At 45.2% G+C, this 21,030-nt stretch overlaps 2 protein-coding genes across 9 annotated transcripts in view; one reads left to right on the top strand and one right to left on the bottom strand.

Annotated features, from left to right (window-relative positions):
• Window positions 1-308, bottom strand: part of WDR93 (WD repeat domain 93) — a 147,941-nt gene extending 147,633 nt beyond the window's left edge. For 5 of the 7 annotated variants that reach the window (XR_011030264.1, XR_011030265.1, XM_068275213.1 and 2 more), the window contains exon 1: window positions 52-122. Coding sequence is in view for 3 of the 7 variants with exons in the window: in XM_068275213.1 (XP_068131314.1) it covers window positions 52-101 (50 nt within the window). In the remaining 4 variants the exon portion in view is untranslated. The other 2 variants (XM_068275214.1, XM_068275216.1) reach the window with 2 other exon arrangements.
• On the top strand, window positions 63-20,757 carry PEX11A (peroxisomal biogenesis factor 11 alpha). Of its 2 annotated transcripts, none has more exons than XM_068275220.1 (4): window positions 63-316; window positions 12,720-12,806; window positions 13,839-13,954; window positions 17,003-20,757. In XM_068275220.1, exons 2-4 carry the CDS (start codon window positions 12,751-12,753, stop codon window positions 17,557-17,559), a joined length of 729 nt encoding a protein of 242 aa, XP_068131321.1. In that variant the 5' UTR covers window positions 63-316; window positions 12,720-12,750; the 3' UTR covers window positions 17,560-20,757. The 2 variants fall into 2 exon arrangements, with proteins under 2 accessions (XP_068131321.1, XP_068131320.1); XM_068275219.1 differs by having other exon boundaries at window positions 64-316; window positions 12,702-12,806.
• The last annotated feature ends 273 nt before the right edge of the window (window positions 20,758-21,030 follow it).

Genomic DNA, 21,030 nt, shown 5'->3' with positions numbered 1-21,030 from the left:
AAATGACACAAACAAAACCATGATCCCTCCCTCCTCTCCCCCCCTGTGTACGTAGCGTGATCAGTGCAGTGCAGCCGGTGCAATGTCTGGTCACCGGTCATCGCGGTGCTAACTTTCCTGTCCTACCGGCACGTTCCTTCTTTCTCCTCTACGTTCAGCGTCTCCGGTTTCCATGGCTCCCCGCAGCCGTACTACGGCTCACGTGACCGGCCGGTGACGTCATTGGAACATGTCGGCGAGACACCGCGAGGTTGCTCGAGGTGGGAGAAATCAGGGGATCTGGCGCTGATCAGAAGCTAGAGTTTCGCAGTTGCAGGTGAGTTGAGTGACGTCACCGGTCGCTGCATACTCTGCATGGGGGGAACAAGAGGGGGGCGTGGTTACTTGACTCTGAGGATCCATGACAGCTTCTTTCTTGGGCGCTCATAGTAACTTCGGGTATATGGAGAGCGCATGCCCCTTACTCCTGTCTGCTGGGAACAGTGTTGCCAATTCACCTATTGACATTTATAAATGATACATATCATGTGATTAGTTAGATTCAGATTATATAAAAGTAACTCCAAAACCTGCCTACTTCAAAGTTGTTAATAATTAAAAGGGTGAGTTGACAATCCTGGGGCACATTAATGCTGTTTGTATGGGCACAAAGCTAGGCGCTAGTACTAGGGGACCAAGCAGGAAACCAAAGGGAAATTCAGATAACGTGATTGGGTGGACGGGACCCTCTTGAATTGCCAGGTTTCCAATAGGTTGTAGTAAATAAACTACGCCCACACTATTCTGCAAATCACAACTTTTGTGCTGTAAGAAGGTACTGTGATTGGACAACTGTTGCCTATAAGGCTTTCTGCTTGGTCCCCCAAACTAGACTAGCGCCCATGGCTACTTTAGTCGATGCTAATCTACTTTAGGGGGCCCGACAGTAATCCACATACACATGTCCACTTTGGCTGGGTTCACACCAGTGGTGTAGCTAGAGATTATGGGCCCCATAGCAAAACTGCCATGGTGCCCCCAGATGTAGACACTAGAGAATCTGTATTGTTAAAATCACACAAAAGTAAACATACCAGTGCGTTAGGGGACATCTCCTATTCCCCTCTGTCACAATTTCACCGCTCCCCGCCGCATTAAAAGTGGTTAAAACAGTTTTTAAAAGTTTGTTTATAAACAAACAAAATGGCCACCAAAACAGGAAGTAGGTTGATGTACAGTATGTCCACACATAGAAAATACATCCATACACAAGCAGCCTTCCTTTTGAATCTCAAGAGATCATTTGTATGTTTCTTTCCCCCTGCAGCTTTCATCCACTGAAGTGTCAGGCTGTTTCTTCCTGCAGAGTGCAGACAGCTCTGCCTGTATGTAATTCCTCAGTATGTGAAAGCCCAGCCAGCTCAGAGGAGGATTTATCCAGCTTGTAAAAGATAAGAGAGCAGAGAGAAGCTGCCCTAATTTAAATAACACACAGGCAGTGTGCATAGAGGGGCCAGGAGGGGGGAGATGCATCACAGAACCACAACATTGAAGAACTTGGCAGCCTTCCAGACACAGGCCGACAAGTCTGACAGGAGAGAGATAAGTTGATTTATTACAGAGATAGTGATAGTAGAAAGTGCTGCAGTAAGCCAGAGCACATTAGAATAGATTTTGGAACTTGTAGGATGGAAGAAAACCGGATTAAATTTTTGTTACGGAGTCTCTTTAAGCAATGCGACCTGCCCCTACCCTATGGATATGAGTTAATTGGGCAATTTACATTCTCACGCAATCAACACTGCACACAATTCATGGGCACTGAGACAAAGTCAGAGGGTGGAGAAACACAAGAAAGTTAATGGCGAATACACCAGTACCACATGGGCCCCCTATGCTCCAGGGCCCTATAGCAGCTGCTATGGCTGCTACGGCTATTGCTAAGCCCCTGGTTCACACATAAAATCTGTTCCAGTCTTGTCAGTTTTGGATCAGTTTTCTATCAGTTTTGCTTGACAGGAATGGAACTGTACACTTTTAATGTCTTAACCTAGCCATAGCAAACTGATACAAAACTGACAGGACTAGAACAGAACTGTACACTTTTTATGTGTGTGAACCCAGCCTTTTTCCTGCACCTGGCAACCTCACTTCATTTGGTCCCGACCACTAATTTGTAAGAAATAGGGCGCCTAGGGGGGAAATCTAACGCTAGAATCACACACCAGGGCCCTCACCTCTAGTCTTTGGTCACTGGGCTTCAAGCACTAATTACTAAACCTATTTGGTTGGTGGTGTGGATGGTGTGTCCTGTTGGGTTGCTAATTTCTTACAAATGGAAGTTGCTGACGCTGTTTGTCTATGGGGATTCCTGTTGGGTCCTCTAAAGTAGACTAGTGCTCTTAATTATTGGTGCAGCAGGAGGGCACATGGCAATATATTTCTTCTAATCGCAGGTGGCTACCTCACTCTGATATGTGGAGGCACATAACTACATAGTTCTGGGGACCCGTGGCTACCTTGTTCTGTTATCTTGGGGCTCATGGCTACCTAGTTCTGGTCTTGTGATCAGAGGTGTGGAGTCGGTACAAAAATCATCCGACTCCTCAGTTTATGAAACCACCGACCCCGACTCCAGGTACTCAAAATTGCTCCGATTCCTCAACTCTGACTCCTTAGTCTAATTTTTACAAAGGCTATGGATTTGGTTTAAAAAATCATCCGACTCCTCAGTTTATTGAAACCTCCGACTCCATCAGAGGGCAGGATCAGTGTGCTTGGGTGCATACTAGGGTGGCTGCAGCCTGTCCTGGTGGTCCCTCGATCACTGGGACCACCAGGGCAGGAGGCAGCCTGTATAATACGCTTTGTATACATTACAAAGCGTATTATACGCTTACTATGCGGTGATCGAGGGGTTAACAACCCGCCGGCGCTTACGAACGGCCGGCTGGTTGACGTCGCGGGTGGGCGTAGCCTATTGCCGGCGGATGCGCACGCATCCAGCGTGCGATCCCCGGCCAGGTAGTCACAAGCGATGCGCCGCGGTCGTTATGTGGTTAAAAAGTTCAGACCCTTAGGTAACTATTTATGGGTTTTTTTGTTTGTTTGTTTGTTTTTTAATTGTATTTTTTTTTTTTTAATTAAAAATTTTATTTGGATAATTTTTGGTGTGGGAGGTAAACAGCTAATTTAAAATAATGTATTTATTTAATATAAAATGGATGTGCGTGTAGTTTTACTATTTGGCCACAAGATGGCCACAGTCAAAAAGTCCTGGACGCGTACGATCACGCTTCCAGGAACATGAATGAGGACAGGAAACTTTTTTTAACTTATAAAAACCGCAGCCTCTGATAAGAGGCTGTCGATTTTTCTGCGGGGGACTTCGATCAATGAATGGGAGCTCATTCATTGATCGCTGGGCTAATGGCTGGTGGCAGGATCGCGCTCACCCTATCTGGACGAGAATGTTCGTCCAGATAGGCTTAAGTGGTTAATGAAAGAGAGAAGCTACGGTACGTGGATGAAACACATGGAAGAGGGGGTTGCACATCGAATGGGAGGGGTGCTTCTGCACATGAAAGCAAAGCCACAGCATACTTGGCCTAGGGGCACAAAAAGTATAAATCCAGCCTTAATTGGAATGTAATCACTTCCCCAATTCTGCCCAAGAGGAGGCCCAGCTCAGCTACAAGGTTGGTTTTTAACACCGTGTTGATTATCTTTATAATTTCTAACCAGAATGCTACTACTTTTAGAGCACTACTCAGGCAAATAATGAGTATTGCTCCTGTGTACCAAGCAAGATTTTAGCTGTGGAGCTGTTCTTCAGCACCATGGCACTGCTGCCTTGCTTTACCAAAAGATCTGTTGCTTCCATCACTGTTACCTGCCGACACTTACCCAACGTCTGCCCATTACATCCCAGGCTCTCCTGGCACCATAACTCCCCATCGCTCTGCACCGACCAACTAGGCCAGCTGGGACCGCGCTCTCCTTTGCTGCAGCTTCTTATATAGAACACTGGAGTCCTGGTAACAGCATCTTCTTAGCACATTCGGGGGGTCCCCCATTTGTCTATGCTCTAGACAAATAAGAATCCACCTCGGAGAGTATTGTCATTATTCCAGACCATGGACTAAATAGTGTCCCAGTGGGAGTTTCAGAGATGCTTAGCCAGGGCTGCCTGTACTACAAAGCAATGTAGTGCTGGCGGGGGGCATGGCAGATGTTTGCAAAGGTGCTGGTGTTGGGAAGCAGGTAGCGACAGGACCAGGGGTGCGTTGCGGGATGGGGCCAGTTATACCGGCAAGTGAGAAGCTCGTAGCGATGTGCAGTGGTGGTTTAAAATCACAAACACTGGTTTGCACGACAGCCAGGGGCCCCGGGCTCTCACTGGCCGGGGCCCCCAAACCACCATGCAATACCTAGAGGGAAGTGCTTGTGGGCCTTGGACCTCTCACCACCAGGGAATTCACCCCCACTGCCTCTGAACTGAATGCTAACTGCAACACACACGATTGCTACTTTTTTTGGGTCAGCAGTCGCCAGTCAGCCAATTAGGTGTACTGTTTTACACCCTTTGACTGCCGTACCAAATCTAGCAGGAATAGCATAAATTAGGTAGCATTCAGGTGGGAGGCTTCGTTGGACATAATCGTAGATTACATCGTTTGCAGGGATGCCCCGTGCAGGCAGATCTCCCACACGGTCCCCTCCCTAACCACTCATCTGTCAACCGCATCCTGGAAGCTGCAAAAAAGAAATGTAAAATTTATTTTTTGCAGCTTCCAGAATGCGGTAGTATTTTATACTATTTTACGATTATTGTTTTTGGATTGTGGAACGAATCAACTGGGTTTCCATGAATTCTTATGGGGAAATTTACTTTGACATTTACTGTATTTTTTGGACTATAAGACACACTTTTTCTCCCCCAAAAATGGGGGGGGGGGGGGGGAAGTCAGTGCGTCTTATAGTCCGAATGCTACATATTTGGACCTGCACCTGTAACTCTATCCCTGTGTCTACTATGTCTGCATATCCCTCCCAATGTCTGCATTTCTCCGTGTCTGTGTGTTAGCAGTGTCTGCGTGTTTGCGATGTACTCTGTGTCCCCAGTGTGTTTGCGTGTCCCCAGTGTCACATACGAGCAGTTGCCACATATTCAGCAGGCTGTCCCCGGTTTCCCAAATACATACCTGTCTCGCAGCTTTGATCATCGCGCTGTCTGCTGGTACCGCTGTAGCTTGTATCAATCAGGAAGTCCTGGACATCTTTGCAGAGAAATCCACCAATCCAGCGGGAGTGCTGGCCTCAACCGCCAATCACGCTGCGCACAGCCTGCTAAATATGTGGCAACTGCTCGTATGTGACACTGTGGACACGCAAACACACTGGGGACACAGAGTACATCGCAATGATCAAAGCTGCAAGACAGGTATGTATTTTGGGAAACCGAGGACAGCCTGCTGCTGAAGTAGTGTAGGTGTTTACACCAGACACACAGACCAGGACACGCAGACTCTGAGAAAATCGAGTACATTCAGACACGCAGATACTGGGACATAGGGAAACAGGCAGACACTGGGGCACTGGGGGGCATGCAGACACTGGGACACAGGGATAGCAAACACTGGGACAATGGGGATAGAAAACACTGGAGGAAACAAGGGGGACAGAGGAAGGGGGACAGAGCACAGGGCATCGGACACCAGGACAGAGAACACAGGTGGACAGAGGACATGGAGACACCAGTGGACACGGGGGTGAGGACACAAGGGGGACAGAGGACACAGAGGGACATAGGTGAACACAGGGGGACACAAGAAGTACAAGAAAGACATAAAGGGGGGCATAATAATTCGGGGAGGGAAGGTCCATAAGATGCCCCTGCACCATGGACGAACCAGGTTTAGTATATTTTATTTTTCCCTTGGTTTTTGTCCTCTAAACCTAGGTGCATCTTATGGTCCAGAAAATACGGTACTTTGAGTGCTTTGGATTACAAACATGTTTCTCGAATGAATTATGCTCGCAAACCAATATTTAATGAAGAACTAAATTCCTTTGTTAGCCAGGCCTACATGGAGGGCATAATCACTAGGAATAAAAAATCCTTTATTATTAGGCTGGTTTCACAGTGGGATGTTAAAGTCCCTTGTTACAGCAGCCAGTAACGCAGCCTAACTCACAGCACTGTAAAATCAATTGTGCTGTTCACAGTGCACACATTGTTTTACATAGTAACACAGCACGCTTAAACAAAGTGCTGCATGCTGTACGTATACTGGGCTAAGCAGCGTTAGACTGCTTGCACATGCTCAGTAATGTTGGAGGAGGAGGTCTCCCCTCCTCCTCCGCGGCCAGCCACATGGCTAATTAATATTCACTGCACTGCAGAGACTGGTGGTAGGACTGTAGTGTTGTCCGGATCATGAACGAATCGTTCATTTGATCCGGATCTTTTTTGTGAGTCTAATCATCCGGATTATCACAATGAAAGATTCGGTACACAGTGGATGTCTGTCTGGAAGAAACAGTAACATACAGAATGTACAGTGCAGGGAAAGTCCTGTCCTGCTAGTCATTTCACCCCCAGTCTGCTTCCCTAGTAAAATGATTTAAATGATTCTGTTCAAAGATCCGGATCTTTTCAATGATCCGATTCAAATGATCCGAATCCTTAAAAAGATCCGGACTTCCTGTCACTAACCTGAAGCGGCTGCTTTGAGAGCTGCATAACGCAGTTCAATCTGACGTCCAACTTCAACACCACCATACGTTGCGTTAGGGGCACGTTATGCGACCATAACGTCCCCTAAAAGGCAACGTCTTGGTGTGTAAGTAGCCTAAATCATCATCCCAAAACACCATTATTATTATTATTTTTTTACTACCTACCAAAAATACACAAAACATAGATAAACCACCCGGTTGACCCATTATATTGCGTATCTATTAAGTCACCAGCAATCTCTCCCGATTCCTTGATCAACACGTACAACGAAATGTACAGAAATTGGATTTATTCCTAATAGACTCCCAACCAGGCTTGCTGTTCACGAGTAGCCACGGTTAGTCGCGTTGCAAGCCTCGCTATGACGCACTTCCTCCTTCCGGCTTGAGGGAGGAAGTGCGCCATAGAGAGGCTTGCAACGCGACTAATAGGTCGCTTGCAAGACCTTTAAAACACAGGGCACCCGGGGCATTAAAGGTAATTAGCCCCGCCGCATCTAGCCGCTCAGCTGTGGCAATTACAACTCATTTGAAACACGAGTAACCACCGTGGTTACTCGTGATTTACTCGTGAAGAGCAAGCCTGCTCCCAACACGTGATTAACCTCCTCAAAGACACACCCTGGCAGTCAGATTATGCTTAGCTATCATGCGATGTCACCGCCCTATATACAAATATTCCCCCCACCTTCGGTGTGGAGGCCATACAATTATATCTTTCATCTGACGATTTGATGCAACTAAACAAAAAATCTTGCTGGCTCGATGTACAGAATTTATTTGAAATCACAATAGTGTCAGTTCACGAAACTTCTCATAAATGACTTATCACCTAATTAACCACTTCCCAACTGAGGGGTTTTACCCCCTGACCACCAGAGCAATTTTCACCTTTCAGCGCTCCTTCCATTCATTCGTCTATAATTTTATCATTACTTATCCCAATGAAATGAACGATATCTTGTTTTTTTTCGCCACCAATTAGGCTTTCTTTAGGTGGGACATTTTGCCAAGAATAATTTTATTCTAAATGTGTTTTAATGGGAAAATATGTGGGAAAAAATGTATTATTTTTCAGTTTTCGGCCTTTATAGTTTTTAAATAATGCATGCTACTGTAATTAAAACCCATTAAATGTATATGCCTATTTATCCCGGTTATAAAACCGTTTAAATTATGTCCCTATCACAATGTTTGCCGCCAATATTTTAATTGGAAATAAAGGTGCATTTTTTTCAGTTTTGCGTCCATCCCTAATTACAAGCCCATAGTTTATAAAGTAACAGTGTTATACCCTCTTGACATAAATATTTAAAAAGTTTAGTCCCTAAGGTAACTATTTATGTATTTTTTTTAAATGTAAATTTGTAAATTTTTTATTTTTTTTTAATTACAAAAAAAAATAAAAATTGGGGAGTGTGGGAGGTAAGGAGTTAATTTTTTGTGTAAAACTAGTTTATTTGTGTCTAAAAAATGCTTAGGGTGTAGTTTTACTATTTGGCCACAAGATGGCAACAGTAACTTTTTGTTTCATGCGACCTGCAAGCATCCTTCCGGACGCTTGCAGGAAGTAGAAAGAGGCTGGGAGTTTGTTATTGCTCACAATGATCGCGCTGCTCAGGCGAGCGGCAGCGGATCATTGCGGGGCTTAGATCAACGAACGGGAATGGATTTTCCCGTTCGTTGATCTCTGGGTGAGCGGGCGGCGGCGTGTTTACTAGCGGCGGGCGGCGTGTTTACGAGCGGGAGCGCGGGCAGCGGCGGGAGTGCGCAAAGTACGGATTTCTCCGTCCCTGGGGGTTAAAGAATGGAAAAAGGGACGGAGAAATCCGTACGGGCGGGGGTAAAGTGGTTGATAAAGTAACCTTATTACCGTTTACAAACAAAATAATCACTTAAAGTAAATTGTTCCTGAATCGATTAACTTAATTTCAATAATACTTTTCTTATATTAATTTTATTATATTTTTGCGCTTCGGGAGCTTAAAAATTCAACATAGATAAGGTGAAAACAGATGAAAATAGGAGAAAAAGTTTTGTAAATCATTCCCAGTGTCTTCACCTTCAATGAAAGTATCTACCATCAGCCGCCCGGGACTGCGGTGGGTAATGGGCTTTCTAGAACACACAAAATTTACTCACAGTCCCTTTTCAAAACACATTGGCCTCAATTCACTAAAGGCAGTTTGGTAAAATCATTTAGGTCAGTAAAACACTGCATTTGGTATTTTACAGTTTTTTTTCCCCAAATTCACTAAAGAATTTCCGCATGAGGCAGAAGTTTGGTAATTTTCCAAACAAACATGCTTCAATTCACTAAGCCCTGCTCGGTAAGTGTCACTTAACCTGCTGGGCGGTATGGACGAGTGGACGAGCTCAGCTCGTCCATTACCGCCGGAGGCTGCCGCTCAGGCCCTGCTGGGCCGATTTTATTGAAATAAAAAGGAGCACACGCAGCCGGCACTTTGCCAGCCACGTGTGCTACCTGATCGCCACCGCAGCACGGCGATCCGCCGCATGCAGCGGCGAAAGAGGGTCCCCCAGCCGCCCGAGCCCAGCGCAGCCGGACCAAACAGTTCCGGCCAGCGCTAAGGGCTGGATCGGAGGCGGCTGACGTCAGAACGTCGGCTGACATCCATGACGTCACTCCGCTCGTCGCCATGGCGATGAGGAAAGCATAACAAGAAGGGCCGCTCATCGCGGCCTTTCTTGTTACTTCTAATCGCCGGAGGCGATCAGAAGTACGCATTCGGAGCACCCTCTAGTGGGCTTTCATGCAGCCAACTTTCAGTTGGCTGCATGCAATAGTTTTTTTTTTATTAAAAAAAAAACCGTCCGGTCGCCAGCCTGGCGATCTTAATAGAATGCCAGGCTGGTTAATAGCTGTGGTGCAGGTCAGGGCTGAGGTAGGAAGTAGGCCTGAACGATTTTAGGAAAAAATTGAATTTGAGCGATTTCTGTCTGAAATCACAATTTCTATTCACTTCACAATTTCCTTCAAATCCAGCTTTGTTCCCCCTCTTTGCCTCTCTGTCCCCCTGTCTCTCTCAGTGCCCCCTCTGGGTCTCTCTCTTGCCCCCTTTTGTCTCTCTCTCTCTGTCCGCTCTGTGTCTCTCTCTGTGCCCGGTCTGCTCCTCTCTCTCTCTGTGCCCCCTCTGGGTCTCTCTCTTGCCCCCTTTTGTCTCTGTGTCTCTCTCTCTCTGTCTGCTCTTTGTCTCTCTCTGTGCCCGGTCTGCCCCTCTCTCTCTGTGCCCCCTCTGGGTCTCTCTCAGTGCCCGCTCTGTCTAAGTCTTAGCCTGTCTTTTTGATTCTCCCAGTTACTCCCATTTATTGTCTGATGAAGCGGGTGAATGCCCGTGAAACATGTTGCATTGTTTGGAGTTTTTTCAATGAAATAATTTTTCAACTTCTATTGTCTATTCGGGGAGGTAAGTTCACCACTACTTCCCTTTTTAAATTGGGTTTAATTCATTTTATTCTACTCTGGCACTTCTGTTTTAACAAACAACTAAATGTTTGACGAAAAGCATTGCTTCCCCTAGAGCAGTGCTGTCCAACTGGCGGCCCGCGGGCCGCATCCGGCCCGCCAGGCTACCTGCTGCGGCCCGCTCGTGTCCCTGGGATGCAGGCATGGCTTGCGCTATTGGCGCCATGCCTGCTCCCTCGTATTGTGGCCTCCTGTGTCCCCGCTGGCCTCTCCTATGTCCCCCCGCTGCCGCTGCCTCACAGATCAGACCTCACAGATCGCGGCGACTGAGGTAAACAGAGGGCGCATGGTACCTGCACGGAGTACGTCACATGCGGAAGTGAATCATTAGTCACTTCCGCATGTGACGTTCTGCCGCGCGGGTGTCATGCGCGCGCTCTGCTTGCCGCGATCTGTGAGGTCTGATCTGTGAGGCAGCAGCAGCATCGTCAGCGGGGACACCGGAGAGGCCAGCGGGGACACCGGAGAGGCCAGCGGGGACACCGAGGTAACGGGCTCGTTACTGGTGGGGGCACCTGTCACTAGCTGGGGGGGCTCCTGACACTATCTAACTGGGGGAGGCACCTGTCACTATCTAGCTGGGGGGGGGGCACCTGTCACTATCTAAGTGGGGGGCACCTGTCACTATCTAAGTGGGGGGCACCTGTCACTATCTAAGTGGGGGGCACCTGTCACTATCTAGCTGGGGGGGGCACCTGTCACTATCTAAGTGGGGGGCACCTGTCACTATCTAAGTGGGGGGCACCTGTCACTATCTAGCTGGGGGGGGGCACCTGTCACTATCTAAGTGGGGGGCACCTGTCACTATCTAAGTGGGGGGCACCTGTCACTATCTAAGTGGGGGGCACCTGTCACTATCTAGCTGGGGGGGGGCACCTGTCACTATCTAAGTGGGGGGCACCTGTCACTATCTAGCTGGGGGTAGGGCACCTGTCACTATCTAAGTGGGGGGCACCTGTCACTATCTAAGTGGGGGGCACCTGTCACTATCTAAGTGGGGGGCACCTGTCACTATCTAGCTGGGGGGGGCACCTGTCACTATCTAAGTGGGGGGCACCTGTCACTATCTAGCTGGGGGTGTGCTCCTGTCACTATCTAGCCTGGGGGGGTGCTCCTGTCACTATCTAGCCTGGGGGGGGGCTCCTGTCACTATCTAGCTGGGGGGACACCTGTCACTACCTCAACTGGGGGGACACCTGTCACCTGGCATTTCAGCCCACACATCATCCCCAATCCGGCCCAAAACACAATTGCCAGGCACAGCAGCCAGTAGAGGAGAATTTAGAAGCCAGGTGAGAGGTGTCTACCATATTAAAGGGGCATTCTGCTTATTTATGTGAAATGCTGTCTATTTATGTGCCTCATGACTGCTGAATTTGTCGTGTTGGGGGCCTCATGATTGCTGAATTTGTCTTGTTGGGGGCCTCATGATTTGTTGGGGGCATCACGATTGCTGAATTTGTCTTGTTGGGGGCCTCTAGATTGCTGAATGTGTCTTGTTGGGGGCCTCATGATTGCTAAATTTGTCTTGTTGGGGGCCTCATGATTGCTGAATTTGTCTTGTTGGGGGTCACATGATTGCGAACTGTGAGACTATGGAAAAGCTGAATCGTCATCATGAGACAATAGCATTAAACCTACTTTTTTAGCTTTTTAAAACGGAAAATAAAACTGGGAGGTTCTAAAAAAAACCCCACATTTTTCAGGAGTAGGATGGATGAAATTGTTTATCTTCACAGTTTATTTTCAACTTGGATTTTCCATAATGTTCATGTATGAGTTAAAACGTTTGTATGTAGTTTAAATTGCTGTTGCCACTTTGCGATAAGTGACTTTTGGGTTGCAGTTTGGACACTCGGCCTCCAAAAGGTTCACCACCACTGTCCTAATCTAATGTCCCACATTGCTAAGTTCATGTAAATTTGTCTCCACCCGTGGCCACACCTGCATTCTGGTCCATGGCCAGACCCATTTCTCGGCGCGGCGCGCTACGCGCGCCGCTCAATCGACCCCTCATGTTTTCTGGCGCGCGTAACTTCACCATTATTTTAAATTGCATTTTGTGAAAAGTGCTGCCAATCTAATTATCCTTTAATTGCATTTTTTCCGGGGGGGGGGGGGGAGGGGGGCTCTATCAAGAACCTTCGGCCCTCCACCATGGGGTCTGAAAAAAAAATGGCCCTCCATGCCCATGAAGTTGGACAGCACTGCCCTAGAGCATGAAAAAGGGAATAGGATAGGTTGTAGCCCAAGCAAGATTTTTAACACCCTGCATGGTGCTATGTGGATCATATCATTGGGTCATATTGTTTAGGACACAATAGGATAGAGTCCATAGTGTGAACTTAGCCTTAGCATGCAGAAATAACGTTCACCTAAGTCCTTGCAATGTATAGAGCTGAAATTAGGGGAATGCTTTTTTTAAGTTTAAATTTCAAGGCTTCTGTTGTTTAGTTTTTCCTTTTGTTAGTTTTTTCCTTTTTACTCCTTACAGATGGTTGTACTTTTTTAGGGGAAGAGCGTGTCTAACAAAACAAGTAACTATGGACGCATTTGTGAAGTTCACAAACCAAAGCCAAGGAAGAGATCGACTTTTCAGGTACAACGTTTTCAGCAAAGTCACTTGCTTTAGTAATGTCTTCAGTGTTCTCCCCAGGTCCTTTTAGCCGGGTGCTCCACCCGGCTAGTTTTGGTGAGCACCCAGCTGTCATCAGCTTACTTCCTCCTCTGCTGTTAGCAGAGTTGTGCAGAGAAGCACCAGCCCTGTATTCTCTCATCTCGCCCCACCCGGCTACTTCTTCATACCCAGTGGCGCAGCTAAGGAGCTGTGGGCCCCGATGCAAGTTTTACAATGGGGCCCCCCAAGCACTCTATACATAACAATTTATACGGCGCACCAAAATCTGCCAATGGCAACTACAGTGTCAGAGGTGCAAGAAGGGGATGGGGAACAGTTTGTTAATGATTACCACTATTCAAAGTATCTACAGAAGTCATTATTATGAGCATAGGACCAATAGAGAGCTAATTCTGTAGTTAAGGGAGGGCCCTTCGGGGCCCCTCTGGCCCAAGGGCCCCGATGCGGTCGCTACCTCTGCACCCCCTATTGCTACGCCCCTGTTCATACCACCCGGCTACTTTTTTATGCCACCCGGCTGGAAAAAAATTCTGGGGAGAACACTGGTCTTGTAATGACTTGTACAGATGATGTTTTTGCAGTAGGTACGGGTGATTACAAAGGCACAGTTACTGTCGCAGGTATCAGGACTCTACCCCTTGGGCAACAGTTTGGAGCTAAATGCTGTAAAGAGGCATCACTAGCATACAGGCTACTGACACGTTCTCCTGCTATGGGAGGGGGGGGGGGGATAATGGATTTCAGAATCCAGCGAGCAGGGTAGGCAGGGGAAAAGTGTGCTCAGCTGAGCCAATCCCGCATGCTGGATCTTTCAGTGATGCCTCAGGACAGCTGTACATACACGAGTCTCAGCAGTATAGACTAGCATGTATACACACCATAAATGTAGTGTTTAGAAGTATTGTATATGAAACAAGTTAACTGCTTAAATTAGGTTATCTGCTTCGTTTATTTCATGAAAACCATCACACCCATTTTGTTTTTCCATTTCAGAGCTACTCAGTATGCATGCATGTTGCTTAGTTATATGTTAGAGAATAAAGCTGGCAGAGAGAAAGTGGTAATGAAGCTCAAACGGGTGGAATCTAACATGAGTTCTGGGCGTAAATGTAAGTACCTGACCTGACTGTAGCCTTTTCCCTGCTGTAGTCATAGTCAACAATTATTACCAAGCCTGCAATTACTTTCCCTTTGTCTATGTTTATTGTGCTTTTAAATATGAATGTAGACAAGATCATTTGTCAGGCCTGTATTTAAATATGGGAAATCTCTGCCTAGTGTATTCTCTTTACACAGTGCCATATCCCTCCTGTCAGTTTCATTTGTGTTTTCTAACCTGCATGCTTTAGTGTCTCTGTGCGCATGGCTCTTAGGCTAGAGAAAAGTAAAATTATAGATGCCCTTTAGTAAAAAATTCTTGATTGTACAATATTACCATTTCTATGTAATATGAGGCACTACCTAATGCAAGCATGTCCAAAGTCCAGTCCTTAGGCCAAAAGCTGCCCACTGAGCCTTTTCAGGTGGCCCACAAAGCTTTTGCCTCTTATTAATTGCATGTGGCCCGCAGGCCGTTGCTGCAGCAGTCTTAGTCATTACAATATGACTACAAAAAAATGGACGCCGGTGTCCGTATGCACACATATTTTTCTCCGGTGGCCATTTCTTTGTAGCCCTTTCCTTTAGCAATTACTATAGCACTTTTGAACTTGGCTACAAGGAGTCCTGATTGAAGAGGAGGAGGAGCGAAGGGGAAGGCAAAACAGAGCCAGTGATATGGTGAGGGAGGGGGCAGCCATCACTGTGCCACTAAGAGAGCAGCAGCCACCACTGTGTCCCTCATGTGCCTGCGGCAGCCATTGCTGTGTCACTCATGTGCCAGCAGCAACCACCACTATGTTGCTAATGTATCAACAGTAGCCAACACTGTGTCCCTAATGTGCCAGCAAGCGCACTCTCTCCACTGCAGGGCGCTCCTTCCTGTCACTTCTCTCTTGAGGCATCTGTGTCACTATGGAAATGCCTAGAAGTCAAGACCTGGGGGACTAGGCAGGCAGTGCACACAGATTTCCAATAGATTTCATGCCGGAATCTATTGGAAATCGGTGTACAGTCTAGGGAGGCATTTAATCAGATAATGATCTGAGAGGGATCTATCTGATGGTCACATCGACCAGTGTATGGATCCTTTACTCGGTTTACCCTTCTACTGCATAGATTTGGTAAGATTGTACAATCAAGATAACCCTGCAAGCAGCATTAGAACTATACTTTTTCACTGTTACACCACCATCACATTCTTCTCTCTCACACTTGCAGTATCTGACCCTTCCCTCACTACAGGCCCAAAGTTGTTGTTTTTTTAATTATCATTATTATTATTATTTGTAGTCCATTCATGCCTAGATGGGCACACTTTTGCTTGTTAAAACTCTACCCCAGGGCCTCATCTGCTGGAGGCATTTGTGCTCATTGTGCATAGCAGTCATACATCAGGAAAATGCTTGCTATCACACAATAGTATACGTATTAAGCTTAATAAGCACACTTTTGACAAAGGTTTGCATTTAAGGCTACAGGCAGGTAAGAAAATTATCTTTTAAGGATATATGAGGCGACCTAAGAAGGAAAAGTTTTACTCGCTTGAATCTTCTTCCAGCCCATAGAAGTCTATCAGGTCCTATGCCAAAGTTCCGCTGTTCTTCAGGCCACCACTGTCCCCTCAGTAAGATCGTGACCTGTAATTGGGTCGTGGTCTTCTGCGCATGTCCACCTCTTGTGATCGCACTACTGTTGTTGTGAACACTCTCCATTTGCGCAATTCACAGATACTTGGAGCTGGAAGAAGCCCCAGGTGAGTAAAACTTTTCTTTCTTAGGTTGCCTCATGTATCCTTTAAGTACCTTGATGGCCTCCTGATTTATTGCAATACATTTCCATTCTATTAAAATAGCCATTTACTTATATGCATTGCTAATCAAATTGGTCATGTGATCCCAGTTTCCATGCTCTTCATTCCAAGGATGCCATTTAGGAGGCAGCACGGTGTATGAAGCCCACAAGCATACCTGGCCCTGCAAAGTCTGGATATGGCTTTAAAACCTAGCACCATAGGCATTTACATACTAAAGTGCACTTTTAAATTCAAGTGTCATAGTTACTTTAAGCTGTGAGGCACCCTCCAGTATGCCTTTTGTATTTTTTTTTATATATACAGGCTTCTTAATACATGCTCACAATTGGTTGACAAAGATCAATTGGTATGAGGTTAGTTAAATGCTAGGTACATACTATGGGATTTTCTGTCAGATTTATTGTCAGATCGATTATTTCCAACATGTCCAATCTGATTTCCGGTCGATTTCTGATAGGAGTGAATAGAAAACTGTCATAAATTGTTCGGAAAATGATCGGAAATCAGATCTGACATGTTGGAAATAATCGATCTGACAGAAAATCTCATAGTGTACCTAGCAAAAGTCTCTGTAGAAGTGTTCTTTGTGCAATTACATTGTTTTCTGTGTCTTTTTCAATCAGTCATGTCAGGGGAGCTACACACAATGCAGTTTGTTTTAAAGGTTCACTTATCCATGAAATCTGTCCTTAGAATTGTATGTACAGTAGAATCTCCATATAGTAAACTCAGTCCTCAGGTCCCAGCAAATGTGTCTGTATAAATATACAAAGTATAACCAATTCTGATGTAGTAAACTTCTGATATAGTAAACTACTTTTCCTGGTCCCATGGAGCGTACTATAAAGGGATTCTACTGTATGTTTGTTTTTAATAATAAAAGTTTTTTTAGTCATCTAAGTGCATATTTTGGTTGAATAATCCACATTTCTACTATGAAGTCTGTGTAAAATGATGTAACAAAAGGTTTAGGAGGAGCACCATACAAGAACAATCGGTGTGCCTCGATCCAAGTCTCAGTGCCCAAAGAGACCAGCAGCAGTCAATACATCCCAAGAGATCGGCACCACTCCAAAGATAGTATCAAAACAAGCTCTTTTATTACATCAAAGTGGTGCCGATCCCTTGGGATGTATTGTGTAAAATGATGTGACTTTGTCCTTGAACTTGTTTACATTGTGCATTACCTTTGCCACAGTGCAGGCAGTGAAGTAAATAATTAACCGCATTTATTGTCTTTCAGTATTCCGACTGGGCAACTTTGTGCATTCCATTGAAGCTTTGAAATCTGCTGTGAAGCTCACAGATCCCATTTTGTGCTACTGCTTGACAGCTGCCAACCTGAACCGAGTTCTGTACTTCACGTGTGACACTGTCCTCTGGGCTGTCAGTGTGGAGCTGGTGTCTGGGAAGAGCAAGAAGAAATGGCGGCTTCGAGCTACCTACTGCTACTTCTATTCACTCCTTTTTCATATAGCCAGGGATCTCTATATAATAAGAAGGTGCATGGAGAAAGAGAGGAAACGGATGGAAGTTAATGGCCAATGTAAGAATGGCAGAACGTCTTTGCTGAGAAGCCTTGAGAATTTCCTAATGCTCCTCTGCCTGAGTTTTAGGAACAACCCGCCAGTTCTACTCGACACAATCAAGAATCTTTTTGATCTCATTAGTCCTCTCGATAGTTTAGGAGTTTACAAAACCAATCAGGGCCTCCTTGGTGTATGTGGCCTGGTATCTTCAGTCCTGGGTATTATTACAGTAGCACAGCCTATATTAAAACTTAAAGATCAGGTTAACTAGTCAAGCAATGACCACTTAATCTGATTTCCCAATGCTGCTAATTGCTACGGGTGAAATTGATCTAGGTACATAGTAAATTAAGGGTGAATCTTGAACTGTGTAGGGCAGTCAATGGCGTCATGGACACAATGTCACTAGCTTCGGTCTACTTATTAACCACATTCCTGTATTCAGCAAGTGGGTAAGAAGACCACATCATGCTTGGAGGAAGTGGATTTTAGAAAGCTCTGTTAATAATATAATCTTTTTGTCATATTTAAGCTGCTAAACTGTACATACCAGTCAAAAGCTGCCTATAGGTTTTTAATATGTAGCCATGCAGATACTACCACCCCTGTCAGTCAGTGTGGACTGTCCCATTAAAGGATATGGGTATTTCTTACCAAGACATGCGCTTGGCTGCGCAACTGCTCAGAAATACCTCTTGTAAATTCCAGAATAGACCAGGCCATATCTTACCGGGAGCCTCCAATCCTAAGCATCTCCCTATGCAGATACTGAGCTTTAAAATTGAACTCAGCAATATTTTTAGCCTCCAGAGCATCTCAACAGCATATTAAAATGCATGCTAACAATGTGGCTCATTACTAAAAAAACACATTTTACATTTAAATGTTTGTTGGAGGCTTATATTGCCCTACGTCTGCGGCCTGCAGTTTACAGAAAGAGCAGGCAGATAAGGACTACTGTAATTAGCAGTAGCAAGCAAAACCTTTCATCAGCAGGGGGATGGGTAGATAGGACATTGTACTTCAAACAGTTTATAGAAGTCCCACTTGATTACATTCACATCTTCCCCTGGATAAATAAGGGCAAAGGGGAGGGGGAATGGCAGCTCCTATGGCTATTAGAAACCAGGACAAACCACAGGGAAAAAAGCTGTTTAGATCCCCTTAATTAGCAAAGCCATGCTTCGGCACTCATTCCTGCAATGCAAGCCTCTGCCTGCATTGGCGATCGAGGAAGGGAGCATACCATATAGAGGTTGGGGGAGGCTATTACTGCAGTGTGTAAACTCGCTGCTCTGGGATCAGGTTCTGCAAGAGTGCCAAGGAAATGAAGGGGGAATGTGTTGGCACGTAGCTTTTAATATTTGGGTATGGTGTCCTGCTTGCCTCCCTGTTTAGCTCCCGATCACAGACAGCCGCAAGTAATTCCATATGACAGAACTGCCAGTCCTAAGCTATTTCTTTTATGCATTTTACACTACATAGATAGTTTTGAGTAGAGGCTATTGTGGATATGAATTCATCCATGGCCTAATGCTGCACAGCTGCTCATTAACATTCCCATTATCATTCAGAAGCACAGTGTACAAGTGAACTGTTGTTTCAGATATGGCATTCTGCAGCTTGAAATAAGAAACAGAATTGTCCTATCAGTGTCCAGCTAATTAAATATTCTCTCTTATTTTGTAACATTACTGAGGGTAAATGAATAGCAACCAGTAGCACTTCTACACTTTTAAAAATAAATGTAAAAAAAAATGTAAAATATTTTTTCAGGGGAGGTTTTGCAGGAACAGTAAGAGATTTTACTTCATTAACAATCTCTTTTATAGTGCCCTTCCTTGCTACAAACAGAAGCCAGTGTAGGGTCACATGCACAAGTGAATACATGCATCTTCCGCGGCACAATGGTCAGGTAATATTGAATGCAGATTAAGGCCTTATTCACACTGAAGAATTTTGCTAGCGATTTTAGGAGCTTTTTCAATCACTGGCAATCGCTAGCGTTTGAAAAACTCTACTGCAATGTAATGTGTATGGCAGTGTTCACACTGAGGGATTGCCAGCGATTTGTTTAAATCACAAAAGTGCTGCATCTTATAGTCCAAATGCAGGGAGTTCCTGACTTGTGAACACCTGCCAATACAAACCACAAACCTGCCGCAATGTCGGGACTCCCTGTACTGTGCCCATGAAGAGGAGGAGAAACAGAGGATACGGGGGGACACAAAGGGGCATAGAGGAGGACACAAGGAGGACATAGGCAAACACATGGGGGACACAGGAGGACATAAGGGGGACAGAGGAGGACACGGAGACACAAGAGGTAAAAGGGGGCATAATCCACAAGATGCCCCTGCACCATGGATGCACCAGGTTTAGTATACATTTTTTCCCTGGTTTTTGGCCTCTAAAACCTAGGTGCGTCTTATGGTCAGGTGCGTCTTATAGTCCGAAAAATATGGTATGTCTGCTGGTAACAACTTTTACAACATACAGTATAAAATAGCCAGGAATGGAGAAAAAATATTCAAGATTTGTATTGCTGCATTTTGAATACTGTAATTTTTCTCAGTTCCTTGCCATGAGCAATATGAGCTGGGACTCTCCTCATCTGCCTATATCTATCAGACTATTATGTATGGAGCTGAGGAATATCCAGCTGTACATAAGTACAGTACATAAGGAGGCCTATTAGACAGAGTGGGCTACATTACTCTGGCAGAGTGGTACTCCTGCACCTGAGCACCTCCTCTTCCTAGAAACACTGCGTGCCTCCCACCCTCTCCAGCCATTCACCACTCAGCTGTGCACCACTTACACATCCTCCCCACCCTGTACTTATATACAATAGGGCACACATTTGCTAGTCTCTTGGACCAAGTGATGCTCTGCATAGCTGAATCATCAGGCAGCACTTCCATTATTGCACATTTTTCTGAACACAAAGAAAATAACCTACTGTTGCTTTTCTATTTGAGAGCTGAACATTTTGGTATGAAGTTTCTATGCACAGCAAAGCCAGAATAAGCTACCACTGTTATTGCCATAGGGCTGTACAGGCTCATGCTCTATTCCTGCACTGAGGAGCTCCACTCAAATGAGGATATCAATTTCCTAAAGACTCCAGTATTAATCATTGAAACACTGTACTGTAAATATGTTTAAACATTTTCTACCAAGGGGTTTTACAGCTGTATTTCATGTACTGCTACAGTTTGATATAAACTCTATAGACCATTAGTGTGTGATTCCTTCAGAAGTGCCTTATTAAGAGACTGCTATTTTTATTTGTAGTGAGTGTGTGTATTTTTGTAAATGGTACTGTATTTAATATGGATTATGAGATTTATTATGTATACTAATTTGACATAATTAGTAGTGATACTTTGATTTTTGTTTTATCTAAATAGTTGCTTTGTAGAGAGTTTTTGAACTTTTGAAGACGGTTACTACTTTAGAATTTAATCAGGGATAGTTTTAATGTATAAATTATTTTATTTAAATTTGGTGATTTGTAAATAAACCTATTTAAAAAAAATCTCCCTTGTACTGTTGTTTTCTCTGTATGAACCCTACACCACTAAGACCAGTTTTACACTATAACGGTGCGGTGATCGTGCGGCAGGGGAGCCTGTCACACGATCACCACATGGCAAAAACCCTTCACATTACCTTTCCCCACAGTGCAGTGGCAGGGTCCTATGCCCGCCCCCATACAGTGACATACCCATGGATAGGA

The sequence above is a fragment of the Hyperolius riggenbachi genome, chromosome 3 (genome assembly GCF_040937935.1).
Source record: "Hyperolius riggenbachi isolate aHypRig1 chromosome 3, aHypRig1.pri, whole genome shotgun sequence".
Lineage (NCBI taxonomy): Eukaryota > Metazoa > Chordata > Amphibia > Anura > Hyperoliidae > Hyperolius > Hyperolius riggenbachi.
This window is presented reverse-complemented; position numbering and strand designations above follow the sequence as displayed.